Genomic DNA, 25,706 nt, shown 5'->3' on the forward strand with positions numbered 1-25,706 from the left:
CCTATGCATACATAAATATGCATCCTTCAATCTTTATTTTGTTTTAATTAATATTATTATATCGAAGGAATCTGAAACTGGATTTGCTTTCTTCGATATTTCAAAGAATCTATCCTTTGGAAGAGGATTTACTGTCCATCAATAGTTTCATATCATGCCCTGCTTCTTTGGAAGAGAAGTATAATATGATGAGACTGGCGGATATCCTTAAAAAGAATAAAAAGTCTGGAGTAGAATTGGAATGCTTGGCTGAAGCCATGAGTCAATTAGCACAAATAGGCCAGGAGTTATTAAAACCAGAGGAGGATCGTGATCCTTCATGGAGATCTATTCCAGTGGCTAAAGAAATTACAGTAGTCAAGGGGATTGCATCACGTGCTCCATGGGAACAAATTCAGGTGAGTTGTATAATATTTTTGCACTAGGTCAGTGGTTCTCAAGCTTTAAGGACTTGTACAGTACTGCAGATACTTTCTAGTACAATGCATACAAAATAGGACTTACAGAGTCGACGTGATATTTTTGACACTTGTTAAAAAAATTTACAAAACGATGCTTAAAATCTTTAATAATTTATTAAATCAAAAAACTTTTTGAAAGGTGTGGCTTCGAACTCTACTCAAAGTAGGAACACTCTGTGGCTCTAACATTTCCAACCATGTTCCTTGACTACTTGTTGAAAATCACGATAATGCGCTGCTTCAACTCAGCCAACGTTCTGCACGAGGTTCGGTTGGTGTCCAATTCAACTGCAACCCACTGGTAAAAGTCACAGATGTTTGGGTTGGTGTAGTCCTTGAAGTTGTTGGACAGCCACATCGTGGGCCATGTTGCACGGTGCTGAGTCCTGCTGCCACACGTAGGCCTCCCATTAGCAACCTTGAGGGCATAGGGCTTCACTACATCCCTCAGAAGCGCAACGTAGCCCTTAAGATCAGCCTGAGACATTTCTGCCTTCTTTTTCTCCTCCATAGCCTTGTAACCCTTGTTTGTGTGCAGTAGCTTGGCCCTGATGGTCTTCACTGTGTTCCTCACGTTGTAGGCACCCTTCATGATATAACAGTCCTTAAAATCGGCGCAAATCATCATAACCGCAGCTTTTCTTTTCCACTGGTTGGAAGTTATTGGATTCCATGTGTTCTGAACTACTGACTCATGACCTAGTTTTGAAAAAGGCTACAGCAATGTACTAACGGTCATTATGTACAATAATATGATGTGTCAAAATATCGCGTCGACTTCGTAGATCTCATAAATATATATATAGTCTGTTTTTAGGAATGCTTTGGACCTCACTTAAAAAGACTGTGGGGCGCAGAGTTTGAGAACCACTGTACTAGCTATAGAGCGTTTTGACAAACGTCATAAATCCCAAGATAATTGAAGGAGAAGTCATGATCATAGGAGAATCATAGTTGATATTTTGAGTACGTGAAATTAACAAATTTCCAATAAATATCCGTGAAACTTCATCAAATGTTTTTAAATGTAAAAAAAAATTATATCCGGATGGTAAACTACTTTATTCCAATGATAATGTTGATTTCAATAAAAGTAGTATGTACTAAAAATCCCTATGAGATGTCTTCATATGCATATTCTTTTATTTGATCTATTCGGTAGTACCAGAAAAGTAATAGAGATATTCATATGAAAAGGCTCTGCTTTCATGGTGTTTATTATTTTTCTTCTAGGGAGGAACAGAGGTCCTTGAGTCTCTTGGTTACACAGAGTACACTGGATTTTCTCTTCAATATCCCCGCAGTGTGATCCCGGATCTTTTTGCAGATCATATTGGTAATTTAACTGTGGAGTTAGTACTGGCGAGTGTGGAAATATCAACTTTAGTAGTACGTGTGTCTCCAACCATGGACACATTGATTCTTCTTCAAGAGGCAGAAGCCTTTCCTGGTAATGAAGCTGAAGGTAAATGCAGAAGCGTCCGCGGGGGGCTCCCTTCAATTAAGGAATTTTTACTTTTTACTAGAAAATGTATTATTGTATTTTTATTTCAAAAGAATTAATTGTTTGTGAATGACGGGGGTTTTTTAAAATTTGTTTCACAAAAATTTAATATTAGAAATTTGTTTCACAAAAAATTTAATATTAGAAATTTTTCTTTAATATTAGAAATTTTTTCTCCGAAAATTAAAATTGAAATTTTTTATATTTTAAATTCAACTTTTTTTTGAACAACCTTGGATTTTTGAATTTTTTTTGTCGAAAGATTGAATATTTGAAATTTAATATTTTTTCAATAACTGAATTTTTTTTCATAAAGAACTATTATTTTTTTTTTGTTTAGCAGGGGTTTGTTTGAATTTTTTTCGAAAAAATTAAATGTTGTAAATACTTTCTCTAAAAATAAAATATTTGATTGTTTTTTTAATTTTTTTTTTTTGTGAATAGCCTTGGATTTTTGAATATTTTGTCAAAAAATTAAATATTTAAAATAAAATTTTTGGAATTTTTCTTTTCAAAAATTTAATATCTTCTGGAAGACTGTGGATTTTTGAATTTTTTTTCAAAAAACTTAAATTCCAAATTTTTTTTTCCAAAAATGTAATTTTTTGTGAATTCCTTAGGATTTTTGAATTTTTTTAAAAAAATTTACATTTGAAATTTAACTTATTAATTTTTTTCCAAAAATTTTTATTTTAGAAACATTATTCCCCAAAAAATTTAATTTTTGATACAAAAATTGTAGACTTTTAATTTTTTGTTCCAAAATTATTTCTTTTAAATAGTTAATAAAACTTTTTAAATTTTTTTAATATGGGAATTTTTTTTTAATAGCTTTGGATGTTTGAAATTGAATTTTATATTTTTTGTTCCAAAGAATTTAATTTAATTTTTTTTTTTTTCAAAAAATTTAATTTTTTGCTAATAAGCTGTTGATTTTAGAAATGTTCTTCCAAATAAATTTAATTTGCCAAATTTTTTTACAAAACCAAGCCCCCCTCAAAAATAAATATAATCCTGCAATAAATAATTAAATTATAATTCCTCTTTCTTGTTTTAGAATATGATTCGTATACTGAGGATGGGGGAGAACATCAAAAGGAGCCTAAATTGATCACTAGGCCTTACTCTGCCTTAGTCACGATGAATCATATGAATTCCAATTATGATAGTGATGAAGATGACTTCTCAGTCCGATCCCTTCCAAATTTGAGTCCAGACAATTATTACGTGAGTCAAAATAATAATTATTAATACTTGTAGAAATATCTACATGATATCTAATGTTCATATTGATTTTTACTTTAAGTTGAGCTTATTAAGTCTCGTTGGAAGAGAGGAATAACTCACATATATACAATGGCATTTAATAGGAATTCAATATTAAGTGTTTGTCAGGCTTATATAAAGTAGAGGAGTTCACTGTGAATATCTATTTCAAGTACACAAAATAATGCATTCATATTTTTTTGATGAAGATGTTGTAAACATCCTATCCTAAATCGATTCAATGATATTCAAAGCCTGATTGAACATTTGTGTATCCTCATATACCCTAAGTATTTGTTAAGGAGTCATCATTGTAAGCCCTTGTTGGACTCAGACTATCATTGGGGATCAATATTGGAGTAACTCCAACTAATGCCCTTGTTTATATCCTTTTCTCCTTCCTCCCTTGTCACAGATGATTGTAGCTGATCAATCAAACGTCATGAGTAGAAATTATCACGGGAATTTCAAACATGGTGCATGTTTTTTTGGGTTCTGATTCAGAGTCTGTATTTAAAAAATTGCAACATTCATTTGCCAGGAAAAGCTCAAAATTTTGAGCTTAAGTAAACATGGGAAAGTTATCTATAAAAAATGTCAGTGATGATGTTCTAATCCCAGCGAGTGGTCTCATGGTACTAATCCTAGTAAAGCCAGTGAGTACTCAGATTTATTATTGTACTTTACCCCGAACATGGTGCTAAACCCGGAAATCTTTTATTTATTTATATTTTTGATTGAAAAGAATTATCTGAGAGCAACTTTTCATGGAGATTTCGAATTTGGATTCCAAATTCAAGAAACAAACAACTACACAAGTTTTCACAATTTTTTTTACAAAGTTTGTATACTTTAAAAACGCCTGCCCCAAAAACCTACCTTCGTTATTCGCCAAAAAAAAAACTTTCAGACAAGTTTAGACTTTAAATTTTTTGCACAGATAAAGTTAAGAGTTCAAATTTTGATATGGACAAAAAAAAAATGCTGGAAAGGCATTTGGTTCATGGGTAAGTATTTAATATATAATAATATCTCCTAAAACATACTAAGAATTTGAATGTTTTAATTTTTATTCAATTTTCTGAATCAGCATCCCAAAAAAATAGATTTCATGAATTTTATCTGATTTAAGCTTCTCGTTCTTGAAGCTGAACAGGTTCAGAAACGCACCCATGCTCTCGTGAGAATCCCTAGTCATGAGTATTATTATTTCCCTCCTCCAAAAAATTCTTCAAATCTTCAGGGTTACCATGTTGTTTTTCGTTTCTTTTTTAACATGCCCATTCTATACTGGATTTTCATCACTGATTATAACACAGATATATCACGCCGTTATCAAATAGAGTGATGTATTAGAATAGTCAGTAGGACGCCCTCTATCCAGTCAAAACCTTACAGGATCTCAAATTTTAAGGCCTAAGAGGATGCCAAATTTTCTATTAAAAAATTTAAATTGACAAGATTTCCTTGTAATATAAACTTTGCATTGAGCTTGGATTTTTCACATTTCATAGTGTTTTTACCCATAATAATTATTGTTTAAGATCCAATAAACTTTTGCAATGAGACCAGCGCCGTGCAAGAGTCCCTTTACCCTTTTTTAATTTATTTAAATTGCGCCTCCGAACAACATACTGTGACATCACCTGGTGGAGAATATATGTACTATTTTTCTTTTTCTTATGCCTCATTAGCTTTTGTTAAGCTGTGAATTATTCAAAATAGTAATTATTGTATAATAACTGCATAGTTTGTTAGAATTTGCAAACTACCAAATGATTTGGGGCTATCCTTATGTGGAAGGATTGAGATTTTCTTACCCAGTCGAGAGGCATTCCTTCCTTTTACGGGTTGCTGCACTTAAATAAATATTTAGACTTTATTTTAGTATCTGCCCTAAATTATGTTTTCCTTATTTGTTTTCATGACCAAGGTTGTGCCTCGTTCAAGTTCAGTAGTTCTATTGGTACCGGTCTTGGTTCTTTCATTTCAACGGTTTCGGTCTTCGTTCAACTTTATCGTTCTCGGTTCCGGGTTTGGTCTCAGTTCTTTTTAATAAATGATCAATTTGGTAAGAGGCACTTAAAAAAGGTTTCACTAGAAAATCCGTACCAAAGAAATGATATTCCATACAAACAGGGCCGAAGTTACCTTATACGCAGAGTACGTAGTACCTCATGTTCCAAGAGGGGCCCTGAAAACTCGTATAAAGAGGGCCCCAGTTTAAAATTTATCAGTGATGGGGAGCCTTTGCATAGTGAAGTTTGGGAAACCCTGGCTTAAGAAATATATAGTTATCATATTATAGAGGCCCGACAAGCTTAGTAGCGGACCTGGGTCGGTAATCTACCCCACTCCTTCCCTCTTGTATTTACAGTGATTGGTGTTAACCCCCATTCCTAGATCTATAAGAAACCCTTAGCTATTATTTCTAGATAAACAGCTCCTAAGGAGACTTCAGGGAGTTCTTTTCTTTGATAGAGGTTCAACAGCTGAAATGACGTAGTTGCCATGAAAGGGTGCTAGGTGATTTCATTCCCAGTAAATTTATTCGGTGTCTTTTAATTCCTAGTAACTTCATTCCCTGTAAAGTGTATCCCCGGACATTTCATTCCCACTTTGAAGTGGGATATTTAGTGATGTCATACGGTAAATGTCTCTAAATTACTTAGTAGTTTTTGTGTAAGGCTGAAAAGGGAAAACAGGGAATGAATTTACTGAGAATGAAATTAGGGTCACGCCATAACAAATAGATAACAACCTGATCTAAGACTAAAAGTTTTAATAACATCCAGACTGATAGAACTTCAATATTTTTAGTGTTTCTTAGACAGATACAATACTACCCGTAACGGGACCTATATTTAAGGAGGGGCCCTCCAAATCCAGAATAGGTGCCAGGGTCGTCATTAAAGTCTTCATTGAAACCCCTAAAACTTCTAGTGAAAGACAATTTAGGATATGATAACATCTTTCAGTTACCTCACGGTATGGAGAAAACCTTTAAAAGTTTAAATGATTGTTACACACAATAATTACCTCTGCAATACGAGGTTTTTGCCTCGGATATTTGATTGTAATCAGGGTTACAGAAAAGTGAATAACCGATTGTGGTAAAGCTTTGTAGAAAGATTTTAACAGTGGGAGGCAATTCAATTTTGAGATATCTAAGTAAAGAACCAAGTTCATAAAGAATGTTAAAACCCAAAATTGAACATTACTTTTGACCAAATTTTGAGAATTCAAGGTCATAAAAAACGTTAATTAGGGGAATTGATTTTAGTTGAAGGTAAAAAAAATTCAAAATCGCATTTCCAAGATTCAATTTGTTGGAAAAAAATTTAAAAACTTCATAGTTGTTTGAAAAAAATTAAATTTTGGGGAAAAAATTTCAAAAATCCACAGCTATTTACAAGAATTTAATTTTTATAAACAAATTTCGAATGTAAAATCTTTTGAAAAAAATTTTTACCCCTACTTTTTCCGTAAATTTTTTTTATAAGGAGTAATTAAATTTCTAATAAGAAGTAAAAACTCCTTAATTTGGGGGCTACAGCCCCACCAGCCTACGTCCTGTGGGTGTCCCTGAACGTGGTCACAATTATGCAGTTTTACTATATATAATAAAGTTTATGTTATATTTGGGGATCGTTAGGGGTTCACTCCCCACCTTATTTACGGCATTGGTAGCTTGTTTATTTATTTTAATAGATAGCTAACCATAGTGAAACCTTTCTTGCAAATCAGATTTTTCATGAACCATTTTAGTTATCAAGGTATAAAAACAAAAACAAAAATATTATAATGATCCTTTAAGGCGGGATTGGGATCAAAGTCAATAAAATTGTCATTTATATTAAAGAAACAAAGTTTATTTGTATGAATAAATGTATGTTGGAATGAAAAAAGAGTCATTTTTGATCTTATTAATAACAATTGTAGTCATATTGATGAAATCTGGCCGTCTTTTCGCATGTAGCATTGAGCGTGTATACAGTGTGCACATTATATATATTGCTCCCTGATGTACATAAATCATACGCATATTTCTGATTTAAGATAACATAATGTAGTCATTTGAATGAAATTTTCCCGGCGTTTTGCATGTAGCATCGAGTTTGTGTTGATAAGTCTAGGCCTAGTGACTAAAGTACTCCCCGAGTCATCAGTCATAACTAAAGAAGGGATCTGTCTAGAGAAAAAACTAAGTTTAGCAATTAGAAAAAACAGTTCTTCTACGTCTATGGAATTGTCCACGGACCTAATGGACGACTTCAGAGCCTCCACAGAGTTATGATAGATTGAACAGGCCAACTTTCCCACTTGATAAAAACCACAAAGATTAAGATCAGGAGAGTTGGAGGGACAGGTCTTGAAGTGGTTCTTAACCCGTTCCTGCACAATGTGGGCCTTATAAGCAGGGGTATAGTCCCATTGGAAGTTGTATCTTCTGCTTTCAGCCACTTTGTCGATCCAGCGCTTCACAACCTCAAAGTAGGCCTCTCTATTCACCTTTTGCTAGTGAATTAAAGAAGTAGAGTTGCATGACGTCATCCTCACTACTAATTAGGCCCAAAACCATCACAGTGGCTGGGTTGTTCGTCTTGAACACCATAAGGACTTCAGAAGGTTCTTTACATATCCATTTGTCTGTTTCTCTTTGTGTCAACAGTGAATATCATCGAATCTTGTTAAGGTAAATGTTTTCCAGTGTTCTCCAAGGAATAAGGATCTTCTTGCTACTAGATTATCTGGTAGGCTTCATTGAATCTTTTAAGCGGTGTCTAAAACCTTAGAACGTAGCTCTTATAATCATTAATGACCCTGTAGATGGTACTGCCGTGCACGGAGTGGATTTTGGCAAGGATGGACACGGATCAGCCTGGCTCAACTTTGATGAATCTCATGAGCCCAAGTAGAAACCTGGGAGTCCTCTTTCTGTTACTGTGGGACTGCAATTGTACCTGCTGGAGTGCTTTTATACCTCTTGGTGAAGGTGTAGATGGTGCTTTTGGGCTACATTAGGAGTCTGATGTTGTCATGGGCAGATTGTCCTGCATAATAGAGTTTGGTGACAGCGGACCTTTTTTGGTGCTTCATCCACATAAAGTGGAATATTATTTTGTTTTTTCTTGGAAAGTTATAAATATACCTTACAGGGCCTTTCCAGATAAAAAAAAAAGCTACTTGTAGCTATCACTGCGGTCCTTGCTCCTAACAGCCATAGAATTGCTCCAAATTTATCTGCATGGGCCTCTATATATTGTATAACTAAATGTGAGTGTGCTCATGGAAAACGGTGAGTAACACTGAGTGTTATTTGGGTAGTTATAATCCATTTTTTTAAGGTAAAGTTTAGCTGTTTGAGAACCCATAAGAACTCCGTTCACTATCCCTAATTCTTATAATAAATTAATTGACTCATATCTTTTATATTAAATGAGTCATCATCAATTTATTGAAACAACAAGTAAATTCACAAACTTTGTCAGAATATTACGTATTATATGTTTTGAGTATTTAAAAAATATATTTGATAATGATTTGTTTTATAATCCTTCCAAGGAATAGTTGTGTCTACATAGTTAATCTGTTTGATGCAGTTCATGCAATTCCATTAGTAGTTGTGACGTATTGAATTGTCCTCCCTCAATCGCCCTTGTAAAAAAAATGTACATGCACCGAGGTGGGTTAACTTATATAAAATGAACTTTTTAGTGAAGGCATATTTATAAATTCATTCAAATTTGCTTTTTTCCCAATTGCCAAGGTAAACATTCACCAAATGAACAGGGGTGGGTGTAGAGTAGAAATTTGTGTAGATGATGTAAATCTTGTTAATTATTTAGCTGGCCTTTTTTTTTTTTTTAGAATTGGTAATCTGAAAAATGAACTTTCTTTTCCTTAGCAGTCTTTATTAGTATTTAATTCTTGAGTTGTGAACATCCTTTCCTAAATAGATTCAATTATATTAAAAACCAAATCGAACATTCCTGTATGCTCATAAAAAACCGGAGATTAAGCTTGACGACTTGTTCCGGAGTTATAATTCTAAGTCCATGTTTGAATCAGAGTATAATTAAGAATAGACATCAGAGACATTCTTCCCAATGTCCTTGTTTATATCCTTGTCACAGCCAATTCTAGCTGATCTCGTTCTAAACATCCCTTAAATCATTGTTGTTGTTTTTTTTTAAGATTTCCAAAATACACACAATTTTCATCCCTGGATATAATACTAGAAGCCCATAAGCGAATGCTCAAGCGCGCCCGCTACAAATGTGGTAGAAGAACTGAGTTCAAAAGGTCATTTTTCATATTTTTGTGGGGAGAAAGTGTATCTTCGATTCAAATATTCAAACTTATAAAAGAAAAAAAAAGCCTGTGAAATTCCTAAATCACAATTTTTATTACATTATTTAATTCCAATATCAAGCCGATCACAGGCCTCTTTTGTAGGTAAAGTTATATATTCGACTATTTTAATCTAATAAATGGGTGTGTTTTTCATTTTTTTTTTTTTTCCATGAAAATATGACAAATGACCTTATGAATTTATCTCATGTAATTGAAGTAATTGATTGAATATGCGCGTCTCCTACTCAACGTACAACTTTCCAATAATATATTTTATAGGCTATAAAAGTATTATTGAGTCATTTGAGTGTAGAGGCTATAAATATATACTTAATTTATAGCTTTTGGGCAGTTGTTAGTTATATGAAGGAAATAATTGTGCCAGGTATAAAGAAAATATTTGGAATATAAGATATTTAACAAGATGACAAATGAAACCGATTAAAATTTATGTGGCAAATATCTATTGTTTGTTAATTCATAACTTTTTGAACATAATCGATGCACTTGTAAGGACAATACCTCTCCCTGCAACTAAACACTGTACATACACGAATGGCTTTGACTATTGACAAGACTAAGAAATGAACTAGAAGGCCGACTACGCTCTAAGCTATATAATAACTTAGAGGTATTTGAGAGTTATGATTGTATAGACCATAGAACACGTATAGAAGACGTTTGCAATTTGAAAAGGATGGGCTCGAATGTTTGCTTTTTACATAATCTTTTCTTTCAAAAAAAAAAGGTCATTCGGGCAAATTACGCAGCAGAGCAAAAAAAAATATATTTGAATGTCAATTTTTGACATTTAGCTATGGATTTTTGAATTTTTTTCCCGAGAAATTTAATATTTGAAGTTTCATTTTTGAATTTTTTTTCCCAAAAAATTTACTTTTTCAAATGAGTTTCCAAAAAATGTGGTTTTCTGTAAGTAGATATGGATTTTTGAATACAATTTCCAACAAAAAATTATATTTGATTTAAATATTTGTAATTTAAAAATTTAATTTTGTGAAAATTTTTTTACAAAAAATTTAATATTTAAAATTTCATTTTTGAAGTAATTTTTTTTCTATTTCATTTTCTTTGAATAGTTATAGATTTTTGGAACTTTTTCTCGAGAAATTAATTATTTGAAGTTTCCTTTTTGAATTTTTTTCCCAAAAAATTTACTTTTTCAAATGAGTTTCCAAAAAATATCGTTTTCTGTAAATAGATATGGATTTCTGAATACATTTCTCAAAAAAAAATTATATTTTATTTAAATATTTGAAATTTAAAAATTTAATTTTGTGAAAATTTTTTGACAAAAATTTAATATTTAAAATTTCATTTTTGAAGTAATTTTCTTTTTATTTCATTTTCTTTGAATAGTTATAGATTTTTGAAATTTTTTCCAAAAAATTTAATATTTGAAATTTAAATTTGGAAATTTTTTTCCATATAACTTATGGATTTTCAAAAAAAAAAAATCACAGGATTTACATCACTTCCTATGTTGTTGCTGGTTACAGAGTGGTACTTCTGTTTATTTCCCGAAATGGTGACAATTTACAACTTTTCATATAATACTGTTCCAAGTGTCAGCAAGGCTTCGCATATAGGAGCTTTAGAGGTTCCTTGGTATAATATTCCATAAGAAATTATGCATGTCAGTACCACTAGCGGTTTTAAGAGGATGGACAATCAATCTTATTTGACTCACATTATTGTTACGCTAGATCCAAATCAAAATTTTCGTATTCTGTCAGTTTGAGTTTTGTGAGAATCCCCACATAATAGTATATCCTTTTAAATACAATATCAACTCATCTTTTAATAAGTACATTGGAAATATTATTACAAGTGTACCCCCTATTTGGACTCAGAGTAGAATTGAGGACCAGCATCTGGGCATCTATGTCCTTACTTGACACGGAGTGGAATTTATGTTTATTTTTTGGGCTTAAGGGACTGTTGCACCTTCTCCCAAAATAATTTTGTTTTTTTTTTTTTGCATTTTAAAGGAGTTTTTTTTCTCAGGAGGAAAAAATTCCACGCGAAAATAGATGTGATTTTTTTTTTCCAAAACATTATAATGTTTGAAATTTAATTTTTTTAGAATAGCAGTGGCTTTTTGGAATTTTTATTTAAAAAATTCCAAAACCAATCCCATCTCCCCCAAACAACTTTATATATATAACCCTGCGGACGCCCCTGAATTATCGCCTGGCAGGACATGTTTTATAAACTCTAATTTCAGTTTAATTCATTGTGTATATTTTGAATACAATAGAAAAAAAAGTACTCATGAGCAGAGTACAAATTTTTTCAATGTTATCTAGGGATGGATAATGTATTCCGATACACATAATATATGAATATATGCATTGCACACTTATGCAAATCCCTAGTAGTGTTCCGACCCTAAATAAGTATTCATCATACAATAATAACTTGTAGTCAGTACTAGATATGAGTTTCCTCCGCAAAAAAAAGCACGCCAAGGCAAGAAGATTGCTTTCTTAATTCTTATCCTGATGAAAATGGAACTAACACAACTTATTTTGATCCTTAAACTCTATTTATTATGTTTTAAAAAAGGTGATTCAAATGTTATAAATTATGATGTTATTTGGTTCTTGTGAAAGGCCCCGACTTCGTAAACAAAAACAGTCTTCATCCAATCCCTTTGAAGTGATCTCAAATGATTACTTTGGACCCAGATCCAGTCTGTACCGATTTATCAATGAACTTATTGATAAGCCCGTGCCACCTCCCCGCTTTAAAAGAGGGAAGTCAAGGAGATTAAGTCGGAGTCTCATATCCCTGAGAGAGTTCCAGAAGCAAGTTCCATTCGTGGTGAGACGTCTTCTTATTTTTTTTTCTTCCATAAATAGGAATACATCTTTGTAGGCTGTATATATAAATCATAATATCTGAAAGGATGTACCGGTCATTAACTCAATACATTCATTGGTATTTTCCATTCCTTACATATTTTTTTGTATACTTAGATCTATGTCAATTGTGTATATTGTCTCCTTCAAATGTATGCATGACATCATAATATCTAACACCTTCTTTATCAGATGAATAGAATCAGTATCGGCCAGAGATACTATTTGGCCATCAAGTTTTCCGTGATTCAGATTTATGAGGATTACATTTTTATCTTTCCCTTTTTATTTTTTGACAATCTGCCAAATGCTGTATTATACAATGACTTATCAAAGGATGTAACAACTACTAGGGTTGATACTCGGTCCAAGACCGAATTTACCACCTGTTCGGTTTTATACAATGATTTTGACATAGGTATAATAAGTTCCATCCTTTTTGTTAACTAAGTTTATCTTAGAGCATTATTGGTAAGGTGGCTCATACGATCAAACGTTGTAAAGTTCTGAATGCATACTACAAACACTTTGTAGACAGTACTGCGCTTGACCGCTTAAGCTGTGAATGATCGTGCGTAGAGTATAAAGAAATTCGACATATTTCACATTTTTAACTTACCTGAAAGGGGAATAAGGGACCTAGAAAATTAGGAACGAATACGTAGTTAATATTATTTCAGTTGTCCTTGCAAAACAGTGGTTTGAGTGATTTTGTTCTGGTGATGTGGAGGTGAATGATGCACCACGAAAATATTGATAAAATGATGGAAAATATGGAGATAAACATTCTTGTTATAAGTCGTAGAATCGCACAGGAGCTGAACATTGATGATAAAACCGGTTTGAATCATTTAGAGACGGCTAGATACAAAAAAGTAACTCGAATAGGGAGGAATCCTGTTTCATCCAGACAACACCAGGCCGCACACATCTTTGAGGACGCGTCACAAGCTCAAGTAGCTCGAATGGGAAGTTCTTATGCATCCTACAGTTCGGATCTGGCATAAAGTTATTACCACCTCTTCCTGTCTATGACCAAGGCGCTTGGGCCTGTGAACATTGTGTGTCCAAGTTTTTTGCCGATAGGGATAAGGGCTTCGACGACAAGGGCATTATGAACTTGGATTCTCATTGGGAACAAGTTCTCGAACAAAATAGTACAACAATCTTGTCTTAAACCAAGGTTAATAGAAATACAAGGTTAGACCATCACGCAATCGGGCTTGCTAGAATTTTCAATTGCATGTACTATACCGACTGCCGGGCAAGACATGCGGATTTTGACAAAACACACCACCACTTATAGTCTATGACATCATTATTGCTAGAATTGCTATCAATTTGATATATCGTACGGACTGCTGGGCAAGAAAGACAGATTTTGACTAAATACACAGCCACTCATTTACTATGACGTCAATATTATTAAAAGCTTGGTTGAATTCAAACATTAGTCGTACACGCGTTATGGTATAATCTTGTATTTCCATTAACCTTGGCTTAAATTATATTATTGTAACGCTTTTTATAAAGCATTGAAAAAAAGCAAAAAAATACGAAATGACTTTTTTCCCAAGCCTAATATTTGGGGCTAGACCACGATCTTAGCCCATAGACCGAAATTTTAATCATTTTCAGATCCTCGACTGATTTTTTTATCTTAGTATATAGTCCAATTTATATATAAATTGGGACGGATTTTCTCATCCTACCGCCTGACTAGTGAGTTGTATAAATATGATTAATTCAACACATTTAACTTTGTAGGTATATGCCGATGTTCACAACTTTGAAACATAATTGACATCATCAACAATTCATCTATGAAATCTGTCTATATCAAATTTTATTTGAGACGGATCCAGACCAATCCAGAACGATAATTTTTAGAGACATATCTAGACCTTTTGTTTAAGACCGGTCCCACGTCGTTACTCTTATTCTGTCAAGCAATTTTTATATAAAAAAACTCAGAAAAATGGCCTAAAATCAGTTGTTCGTTGGTCAATTATTCCCGACTATATAATTATTATTCAGTAATTGATGACAATGGTTCACAGCTCTACAAGTGCTCCTTATAATTCAACCAATCCACGTTCAAAACACTGATTAGCAGAGAAGAAGAGGACAACTCCTGAACAGCTGACTAGAAAATACACTCTCTATATTTTTGCGTAAGCAAAGTAACGCCGTTATCCAGAAATAATATGTTTCAAGGACCGAATTAGTTCGGTCCACAAAAAATCATAACTGTCCCTGGCCGGTCTAGGATTTTCAGACCGAACCCCAACCCTAGTAATTACAGACTAATTATCCTAATATATACATACATGGGATTAAGCCATTGGAGTGAGAAGGAAGTAATTATTATATTTATGCGCATATTTGGCGGACCTTTTCTCTTGTATTTGCATAGGTAAATACCCCAGTCCTTGAGGTCAAATTCCTCTGCATAGACTGTATACGTACGTACGTTAGTCATGTCTAATCGAAAGATTTTTGATATACTTAGTAGGAACTCTACTATTTACTCTTGAGTCTTTTATTTATATCTTGATGACGAAGATTCCTTTCAAATAATAGTTGTTCATCTTCTTTTAAAGCTCTTCATTTTGAAGTCATAAAATCTTTTTATACTCCACATTTATTATTCTAAGAAAGACAATAGTTCAGGATCCTTTATCCAAAGTGTAGAGGGTTTCATTTTTACATTTTGTAGGTCTAACATCCCCCCCCACCTTCTGCTTGAACATCTTCCTCAGAGATAGACGTAATAGGTGTGTCCTTTAATTATAAACAATCAGTGAAACCTCATTATTAAATATATCCTTAACGGATAGAAGGATTTGCACCATGGAACAGTGCAGTGGGAGGTCCCGAGGATGTTCCTTATGCTTACAGTTCCTTATATTATGATAGATTTATTTTAAAATCAGTCTCTATAAGGAGGTTCATGTGTTTGTTTGTATATCTATATAATATGTGAATTTGAAAGCTTGGGCCATTTTCAAAATGGGAATAAATAGGTGATTGCTTTCCCGAGGAAAGTGTTTCTTATCATTATAACAAATTGCGGTGACGTGGAAAGGATTTAGTGTGTTCCTAACAAGTGATAGCCAAAGGGGTTAGTTCTAAAGTGATCCATTATATATATATATATATGCGAAATCCAGGATCTTGAATGCTGAAAATATTCAGTTGGGCAATTTATAGACTTTTATGAAAGATTGGAGGATGTTTCAAGTAAGTAAGCTTATTCATTTCCTCCGTCTTTGGATGATTGATCTTGAAACTTGGGCCTAATGTCTTATGCAATTGCAAAGAAATCCATTATTTTAAATGACTTTTGAAAGTTAAGAGATGATTCGAGCTATATATTCATTTTTTTCACTTCTCTCAATCTTTTCTTCTTCCCATCATTAGTGGCGTTGATCACACCTATTCCTCGAAGTCGCATAGGAAAAGTTCCTAGGGATGTGGTCCTACGAGTAAGGAAATAGTAGTAGAGTTGAGACTAATTCTAAGATGTAGTAGATTTGAGATAACTAGTTATATAGATCAAAGTATTATTCTTAAATAAATAACGATTTGAATGTTGAGTTGGCATGATTTCAAATATATGTATATATATATATATACATATATTATGTGTGAGTCTTTAATTTATAAATGTAGACTTTTGTCCCTCCAGTTGATAAAATATTCATTTATATTCATTGTTCTAGGCCTCCTTTTCCAATCCAAACAGCCAACCTGCTCAGCATCACACATATCAGAGACGCTCTATGATCTTTATGGAAGGAGAATATGAGGAAATAGGACCTGGAAGTCCTGTTATGAGATCCAATTCAACTCGTAGCAATGGCAAAATTAGTAATCATCATCTTTCACGACCCCTTTGTGATCTCTGCGGTCGAAACCCTGCACTCATCCGATGCCAATACTGCTCTGGACAAATTTTTTGCATGTCCTGCGATGACACATACCATAAACATCCCAAAAGAGCCGTTCATACACGAAAGGCATTAAATGCGTCTCCAATGATCCCATCAGGAGCGGCGCCAACCCTTCCTCCAAAAAACAAAGGCATTAGTCCCATCGCCCCACCAAGAAGAAACTCTAGAAAGAGCTCCTTACCGGACGCCTCCAGGTTAACACGTTCTTCTACACTACCACGAAAAGGCTCCATTCCAATAGCGGGACGCCCATTACCCCCACCACCACCTCTGGAGCAATCACGAGAAAGAGGTAGGGATTCATTTTGTACTTTAATTTAATTACAGAGTGGTCCATTATTGTCTGAACACTTTGGATTTTAAGCTTGAACATTATATAATTTATTAATTAATTATCAATAGAATTTCACAAAATTAATACTATATTAAATAGATGTGGGCCTCTGCTCTCTTAATCATTAATGTAGCCGCATTTAGTGGCAATTATGGCTTCCAGGTGGTTGCGGAAAGCCACTGTGGATTCTCTGTCATGAGAGTCCCAGTGCTGACTGACAGTGGTTTTGAGGCCCTCGGTGTTGGGATGACGGACAATGTAGGTCTTCCACTTTACATAGACACAAAGGGTGTGGTCGGGGGATTGGCGTACGGGCTGTAGGGGCCCAAAAGTGTCAAAAAAGAGTTCAAAAGAAGGCGATAGCTTTTTAAAGGTTTCTGTACAGTCTGGTGTGAAATCCGAGATCTCTTCAATGGGCCCTCATGGACTTGAGGAGATTGGCTTGGTCTGTTTTCTTTAACTCCTCTGGGTCCAGTGGGTCTTTTTGATGGAGACATTCTTCATCTTCAATGTTTCGGACCTGTTGATGGCGTAGACGTGCTCAGAGTGTGCCAATAACATTTAAGTGTCATTTTTTGTACTTGTACGTGAGTCAAAGAACTCAAGTTTGTTTATGCTTTAATATATCGGAATATGAATTAATTACAATCATTCAATATTCATTGATTATTGAATTAGTAAGTGTTCAGATTTGAATGGACCACCCGGTATTGTCTGCAAATGAAATTTCTTCACCTCACAAAGTATTCTTTAATTATTATTTAGAACATTGATCATTCTAATTACGAACTATAAATGAATACTATCATTTCATTTTGATCACTTAAAATAGCATTGTTATTATGTATTTATGAGTAATATAAGCGTGGGGATTTGAGCATTATAATGTGCCCATAATACTTATATTTGTATTAAAATAGCCATAAATTACACCCTTAATATTTCAATCATCCATGGAATATTAAATTATTGCATGATCCTCGTCTTAAGTACTGTAAATCCTTCATCTTATTTTTGGGTTTTGTTGATATAAGTTAAAACTTTTACAAAGTTTCAAGTTTTTCTTAACATGTGTATATTAAAGTTCCCTTATCCATTTTAGAATACAACAACACCGCTCCTCCAGTTCCACCCCTTCCTCCAAGCTTCCTCCGTACTCAAAGCCTACAACGTAACGTACAGCCCCCTCCAATCACTGCTGCAAAGCCCATTTCTATGAAGAATCCGATTTGTACCACTGTTCAATCGCGAATGGATTCACTTCCATGTGTGCCAAGGTCCACTATTCCTACCTTCAATCCTCAAACAGCTTATCCGTACCCAATGGACTCCCACGGGCAGCCCCAACAGATCATGACAGTGAGTGGAATATGTACTATTTTTTTTTTTTTTTTAGTATATCTACAACCAATCGAAATCTTTCTTAAATTACCTTTGTTTAAAAATATATATTTGTATCTGTAAGATTAAACGTTAAAAAGACATATATATATATATTAATGGTCAAAATGTCACTTTAACGATCTATTATTTTATTTTTCATCCTATTTGATATGTTATTAATTGATTTTAACAACGAAAAAAGAACTATCCAACACAAAATGGAGGTCAGTCTCATAATGAGCTATGGAATCATCCCCCAAGACAAAGCCATCATCAACAACATCAGTATCTGGATGATATGCAATTCTCTCATATACCCAATGCTCCTTCGAGTGTGAGTACATTTTTTTATATGAATGACAGGGACGTCCGAAATATTTTTTGGTGTGTGGGCTTGTTTAAAAAAAATTTGGAATATTAAATTATCAAAAAAAAATTCAAAAATCCACAGCTATTCTCAAATAATTAAATTTTTCGAAAAAAAATTTAAAATTAAAACTTGCTTTAAAAAAAATTAATTTTTTTGGTATATAATTTAAAATATTAAATTTTTTGAAATAAAATTTAACAACTAAATTTTTTGAAAAAAATTTTAAAATACACAAGTGTTCTCAAAAAAAAAAAAAAGGGAAAAAAATTTGGAAAATTAAATTTCAAATATTAAATTTTTTCGAGAAAAATTGAAAATGTCCATAGCTATTCACACACAATAATTATTTTTGGAAAAAATTCAAAAATTAAATTTGTTAAAATAAAAATGAGAAATTAAATTAATTTTCAAATTTATAATATTCAAAAAAAAAAAAAAATTCACAAATACACAGCTTATTTTCAAATGAGTAAATTTTTGAAAAAAAAATTCAAAAATCCAAACCTATTTAAAAAAAAAAATTTTTTTGGAATAAAATTTCTTATATTAAATTTTTCGGAAAACATTTTAAAATCCACATTTGTTCCCAAAAAAAAAAAAAATGTGGGAAAAAATTTTGTAAAAGTAAATTTCAAATATTAAATTTCTTAGAGAAAAATTGAAACTTTAAATTTGTTGTAAAATATTGAGACATTAAATTAAATTTCAAATATTTTACATTTTCTAGTAAAAAGCAAAAGTTTCTGAATTTAAGGGGGGTACAGCTCCTCCAGCCCACCCTTGCGGACGGCCCTGAATGAAATGTTGAGTGTTAAAAATATCCTTCAAAGTTTTGAGAGTATTTAAATAAAATATTTGATTTTTGTATAATAATAACACATTTAAAAAGTTGTATTTTTTTTCGTCAAGGTTTTAAGTCATCAAGGCAACAATCCAACTCAACGACGGAGACGCTTCAACAATCAACGCCTCAACAAGAGCTCATCTTTTCACAATATAGCACACACAGAAATGGTAAAGTAACATTAGATATGTGTTGCGTCAACATAGAAACAATCTTGAATCAAATAAAGATTAGGTCAAAAATCCCAATTTATTTTTTTACTGTATGTATCGCGAGCAAATCTTTGAATAGTCTTGCTACGTTATTAAAGGGAAAATTTACTATGTTTCCTCACATTGTTTCTAACTTGAAGTGTAGTCAGCTATTTGGGTCTGCCTAAATACTCCCATGTGGAAAATTGAAGTTAAAAGAAAAGTGGTTAGCGTTTTAGTGCGCGCTAGTCATATCAACTTTATAAAAAAGCTCTCAGACACTAACAAGACGGTCTTGAGTGTCAGAGAACGACTTGAAGCTGAACATAACATTGACAACAAACGTCATAGAGGTTGTTCAACCTCTATGACCTCTAAACTAACTCCAAAAGCTGCCTGAGAGGCCTTTGATGGCAATCCAAGAATGAAAATGACTAAGCCAGTCATTTTAAAATGGCGTTGCGAAGTCCATAATATCAAGAGGCGTAAAAATTGTTGTTAGTTCGTCCCTAAGGGTTAATCCTTAGGGACTAATTTGTTTATAGAAAATGAGGATAATTCGTTTCTGAAAAAGACGGAGATTTTCCACACTATATTTTGAGACAAATAATTCTAGTTTGCTTTTGTGTTGACGGAGCAAACATAACAATATACATAAAACTTGAATTATTTGCATCATTTGTGATCATCATTTGTGATGTTGGTTGCCATGGATTCAACATCCAACAGAGTAAACAGCTTTCTTGATTATAATGATGAGGGGGGAAGCACACATGCTTTCCTCTTCATGTTCAAAACACTACTACCTATTATTAATTATTCTGGGTTTTTTATTTTGTGACAAATGACACGTATATGAATGTTAAATGTAGGGAAACTCGGCGTAGAATTACATGATGCCATGCAATTTACATTGCAATAGGGAAGTGGTGAATTAAAAAAAAAAAAAAAAAAAGCATCAATATCGACAAGATGGCGTAGAATTTCTTAAAAATAAGTAAATAAACTATTAATCAAGAATAATTGTCACAAGATGTCACACCACTGTCCGGTGGTATTTAAAAAAAAAAACACTACTAAAAAGTATTCATCTCTCTATTCGCATTGTATAAGGGTGGTCTGAAAAGTTTCCAAACTCAACGTAAAGATGGAGACCCTCGTAAATTAAAGCTAGTCAGAGCGATTCAAACAATGTCTGTCATATAAAAGCTTGTTGTGTACAAATTAGAGACGTCTAAGTTAATCTAACTCGTAGTAATTGAGTCATAAAAAAAAGTGTCTTCTGAACAATTATTTTGCACAGAAAAGCGGGGTAGTATTTGGACTTATTACAGATCATCTCAGAAAGAAGTGTTTAGAGTATGATTAACATGTTGGAAAAAAAAATTGAAAAAAATTGTTTTCAGGGACGTAAGAGGCAGGAGGAACTCTAGGGACTGCAGCCTCCGCCCCCCTCAAAATTCAAGAATTTTTTCATTTTTTACTAGAAAATTTAGTATATGAAATTAAATGTAATTTTTCAAATTTTTTAGCAAAATATTTAACTTTCGGTGAATAGGAATTGATTTTTAATTTTTTCTTCAAAATATTTAACTTTCCTTGAATAGCAGTTGATTTTTGAATTTTTTTTCCAAAAAATTTAATATTTAAAATTTAATTTTTGAATTTTTTTCCAAGATATTCAACTTTTTTTGAACAACTGTGGATTTTGAATTTTTTTGAAGAAAATTTAATTTTCAAATTTTTTTCCGCAATGTTTAATTTTTCTTGAATAGCAGTGGATTTTTGAAAATTTATCCATTAAATTTAATATTGAAAGTTCATCTTTTTTTTGCAAAAAATTTAATACTTAAATTTAATTTTGAATTTTTTTTACACAAAATCTAACTTTATGTAAGCAGCTGTGGATTTTGACAAAAAATTTAATATTAAAATTTTATTAATTTTTAAATTTAATATTTGGATTTTTTTGGAAAAAAAATTCAAATCCCAAGCTCCCCCCCACCCCCGAAAATTCCCTGGTCTGGGATCTTGGTAAATTAGGAAACTTTTCAAACATCTCTTGTAATGTTTTGCGGGTCATTGTTTGTTATCAGGTTAGAGTACAATCCCACATGTCTCTCCGTAGAGAAACTAAAATTGTTTCCTCATGACGTCATTGAGGTCGTATTTCCTTTTTTTTTTAATAATTATTCCTTTATTTATTAATGTAATGGAATACATTATTCGTTATATTGCATTACAATGAAAATTGGAATATTTTTATGCAAATATGTGCTATAGGTCGGCCAATCAACTTTTTTCGAATGTCCATTACGTCTAGTTTGGAAAAGTTGGGATATGCTAGGAAATAACCTATGCAAAACATCATTTCTCATCTTTAGATAGCACAATGAAAGGAGACCAAAGTTATTTATTTGTTAATAAATATTAATAACAGCATTGATCGTTATTTTACATTAATTAAATATGATCGACGCTATCCAACCTATCAAAAAGAATTAAAAAGTTTTTTTCTAATGCTACTCTTTGGAGAAAAAAGAGAGAAAAACAGAAGATAAATTTGATCATTCCTTCCTAAAAATGTAAAAAAAAAAAAAAACATGCGTGCTATACGCAGATCATCAAATTTTAAAGCAATTTTAGAAAAAAATCCACCCCTTTCTATAGGTTAGAAAAACGTCTATCAAATCTATTTTATGCAAAATAACTATACTGATTAACTAAAGAATTTTTGCCTTTTTTTATAATTTGATCGAGATGTGCGGCCTAAAGAAGGCCTTGTAGAACAATGCAATTTCGCATAAGACTTTTCATACGCTAAGGCAGCTTTTCCATACTCCCTGCAATCGAAGATCGAAGGTCAAATGTGCAATGATCGTTTTGTACATATCCCATATATCTTATTTGGCTTAATAAATCATCGACATTTTTAGATAAAATTCAAAGGACCAGGAGTCTAAAGGACTGATAGGTACAGTCCTAAGACTATAATTGACCAATACAACATTAATTATAAGTGTTTTACTCCCTTAACGCAAAAATAGTAACTTTATTTTGTTATCAGCTGTCGATTCGCTCGTCCCACTTGATATGACACGTCTATTTCATAATTGATACTATTTGATAAATGAACGAAGCAATAAGTTATTGTGATATAATTATGCCCCATTTCCAAAAGGCCAGGTATATAACTTCCTGTTGATTGATTTCTATCAAGAAATTTTGACTGCCATATAAAGGAATACAAATGTATAGCTAGACTTTGAACAAAAACTTACTTAGTATTGAATTAACTACTCTGTAAAATCTTAATTTTATTAAAAATTGTGTAGAAATTATGTAACCATGATAGTCTTATTTGGCTAACTACTGGATTAATTTGAGCCCTATGTTTTTTTAGAAAAGGACTGTGCGATACAATAAAGGTAACGTGACGTGACATATGATGGAGATTATTGTGCCAAAAAATCAATAACCCTAGTCAACTTATCTTGGGTATAAAAATTGACATTGGGGGTTAAAAAAAGTTTTAATAGAAGAGCAATATTTTTGTAATAAGACAGTTTGAACTTGATTGTTTTTATAATCAGTTGATATAATTCTAACAAAATTATATAACTCAGATATTCAGGAGTAATTCCAGACAATGTTACTGCTTAGGTTTATGAGCCGAATTCTAAAATACACCCATATATCTTATTTGGCTTAATAAATCATCGACATTTTAAGATAAAATTCAAAGGACCAGGAGTCTAAAGGACTGATAGGTACAGTCCTAAGACTATAATTGACCAATACAACATTAATTATAAGTAATTATAAGGTAGACCTTGTAGTTTTTGATATATCTTAAAAATGAAAGCAAATTTGGAACAGTTTAGCCAAGAGAAAAAACTTTTACAACTACCCTACGTTATCCGTCTTACATATTTAATAGTCTAATAATTAATTATATTATAATTATGTTTATTCAGATATCACTCATAACAAAAATTATACTTACTATAATCATAGAACGATCAAGGAATCACATGGGAGGACCAATGGCTTTCCCAGCAGCAGCAGCAGCACAAATCTCCCAATTTCCTTCCACCTTTCCATCAAAACAATTTCAAAAGAGCTCTCTCTTCAAAGAGTCTCCATGATTCTTCAGCAGGAACACATAACCCCTGGGATACTCTAAGTAACGGAACTTTCCTACCACATCCCTTATTTAATCCTATGGGTAGACCTTCTTCCTCGTCTTCATATAATCCATCAGGTCCTCCACTTAATAATATCCATCGCTCCATGCACGAACTTCATAATCTCGGGAATGGATTTAATCCCTTTCCTTATGATCCCCGACTTCGAAGAAGTTCTCCTGTTCCTTCTGCTTCAGAGAGTCACAAATCCAAAAAAAATTCAGAACGGCGATCGAACAAGGGAGGAAGTCGAAGAAGGAGGCGATCATCTTCTGGACGGCATTCTTCTACATCATCTCATCGAAGGAAAGGTCGCTCACACTCTAGAAGACATTCTTCTTCCGAGGATTCTTACAGCTCTGAAGACTCTTCCTCTTCTGAAGATGATCGTACGGAGGATTTCTTTACTGGGGAGTCAGATAATGACTTTATTTCAATTTCTTCGGGCTCTAACCCTAAGTCTGGAAGTGGGGGGAGATCCTCCAAAAAGACTTGGGTATGTGAGCATTGTACTTATGTCAATGGTCCAGGAGGAAATGTATGCACAATGTGCTGTCGAACGTCCAAGAATCCATGTCGTCCATCAGAAGAGGAAATGAATGAGAGGGGATCATCTTCAAAGAAAAAGAGTGGTGGAGGATCATCTTCCAAGAGGAATAGTCGGAATTTGGACGCTAAACAGAGTGATGATGATAATGACAATGAGAGACGAAGCACTCGGAGAAAAGAGAGTGTCAATAATAGCTCGAAGAAGCGGTCAGAGTCTAAAAAGAATTCATCTAAAAGCAAGAGCAATGGAAACATAAGTAATATTAGTGACTTGGAAGACGATGCAATCCAGGCCTACTATGCCCTTCGAAGGAAGGGAGGGAAAATGGATAGTGAAGGAGGTAAGGTTATTCTTTGTTTTAAATTAATTTTTTTCAAATCAAGTTTGAACACTTCAACACCTAGATGGAATATACGAGTCCAATTCCAGTGATGCCGCCTCAGCGCATAACCCGCACAAAAAGCCAAACTTTGATGCTCCTGCACCAACTAAAGGGATCCTGAAAAAGTCATGCTCTAATCCACAACTCAGCAAAATAATTAATGATGATGATTTTGATGATATAAGGTCTGTTATGACAACCAAAACGGATATAGGACACCTCAGTGCCAAGTTGAATCAACAACTAGGTCATTTTGGACCCTCCAAGGTGGTCGATATAAACAAATATTTGGCACAAACTCAAACAAATCCTAATATTCAAGTGTGTACTTTTGTTAGAGATGGGAAAATTGTCCAAATCCTCGCATGTTCCAATTATACATTTAAAAAAAAAAAAGGTTTATTTTGGTAAACTGAGAGATATTTGAACTTATTAATTATTTATCCCTACTATGAACTAAGATTAAGTCTTATTAGCGGAGACTTTTGGACAATTTTTTAAATCACTAATTATTGCATGTTTCATTAATCATGCATGTGTGAAGATTGTATTCAATTGACATCCATGCATGCAAGCATATACTATATTTTTGAAGTTGTATTGATTCGATGATTTTTTGATGCAGCAATCGGATAGAGATTTCACTGGATCCTCTGAAGACATTTGGCAAACGGAGAGAAACGCCTGGATTCAAAATCAACAGCGTCAACATCAGGATTATATGTCAGATGTTGCATCCACTGCCACAACTAACATAAGTCGATTGTATCGACCCATTTCTAATGGAGTATCCGATAATCAAAGCATGTATCAAGAACATGACAATGAAAATTCTATGAGTCCTTTAAATGACAATAACGAAAGTGTCATCACTTCAACAACCGCCAATAATAATAACAATAACAGAATGGTATATTTTATCAATTAAAAGTTATCTGCATGCCCTATGTCAAATCCATATAAATAAATCCTTTTGACAAACATTCATAAAAGAAAAAATAAATAGGTTTCAATAGGATACAAAATATTATTTATTCCT

General features: G+C 32.9%; 1 protein-coding gene across 4 annotated transcripts in view; it reads left to right on the forward strand.

Moving 5' to 3' along the window:
• The window catches only part of LOC121124638 (uncharacterized), a 43,784-nt gene that overhangs the window by 2,111 nt on the left and 15,967 nt on the right, over positions 1 to 25,706 (forward strand). For all 4 annotated transcript variants that reach the window (XR_005866360.2, XM_040719814.2, XM_040719812.2 and 1 more), the window contains exons 2-11: positions 68 to 398; positions 1,695 to 1,926; positions 3,023 to 3,192; positions 16,196 to 16,718; positions 17,863 to 18,119; positions 18,346 to 18,477; positions 19,423 to 19,527; positions 23,566 to 24,625; positions 24,690 to 24,988; positions 25,293 to 25,577. Coding sequence is in view for 3 of the 4 variants with exons in the window: in XM_040719814.2 (XP_040575748.1) it covers positions 68 to 398; positions 1,695 to 1,926; positions 3,023 to 3,192; positions 16,196 to 16,718; positions 17,863 to 18,119; positions 18,346 to 18,477; positions 19,423 to 19,527; positions 23,566 to 24,625; positions 24,690 to 24,988; positions 25,293 to 25,577 (3,394 nt within the window). In the remaining variant the exon portion in view is untranslated. The remainder of the gene's footprint in view (positions 1 to 67; positions 399 to 1,694; positions 1,927 to 3,022; positions 3,193 to 16,195; positions 16,719 to 17,862; positions 18,120 to 18,345; positions 18,478 to 19,422; positions 19,528 to 23,565; positions 24,626 to 24,689; positions 24,989 to 25,292; positions 25,578 to 25,706) is intronic.

The sequence above is a fragment of the Lepeophtheirus salmonis genome, chromosome 9, assembly GCF_016086655.4.
Source record: "Lepeophtheirus salmonis chromosome 9, UVic_Lsal_1.4, whole genome shotgun sequence".
Lineage (NCBI taxonomy): Eukaryota > Metazoa > Arthropoda > Copepoda > Siphonostomatoida > Caligidae > Lepeophtheirus > Lepeophtheirus salmonis.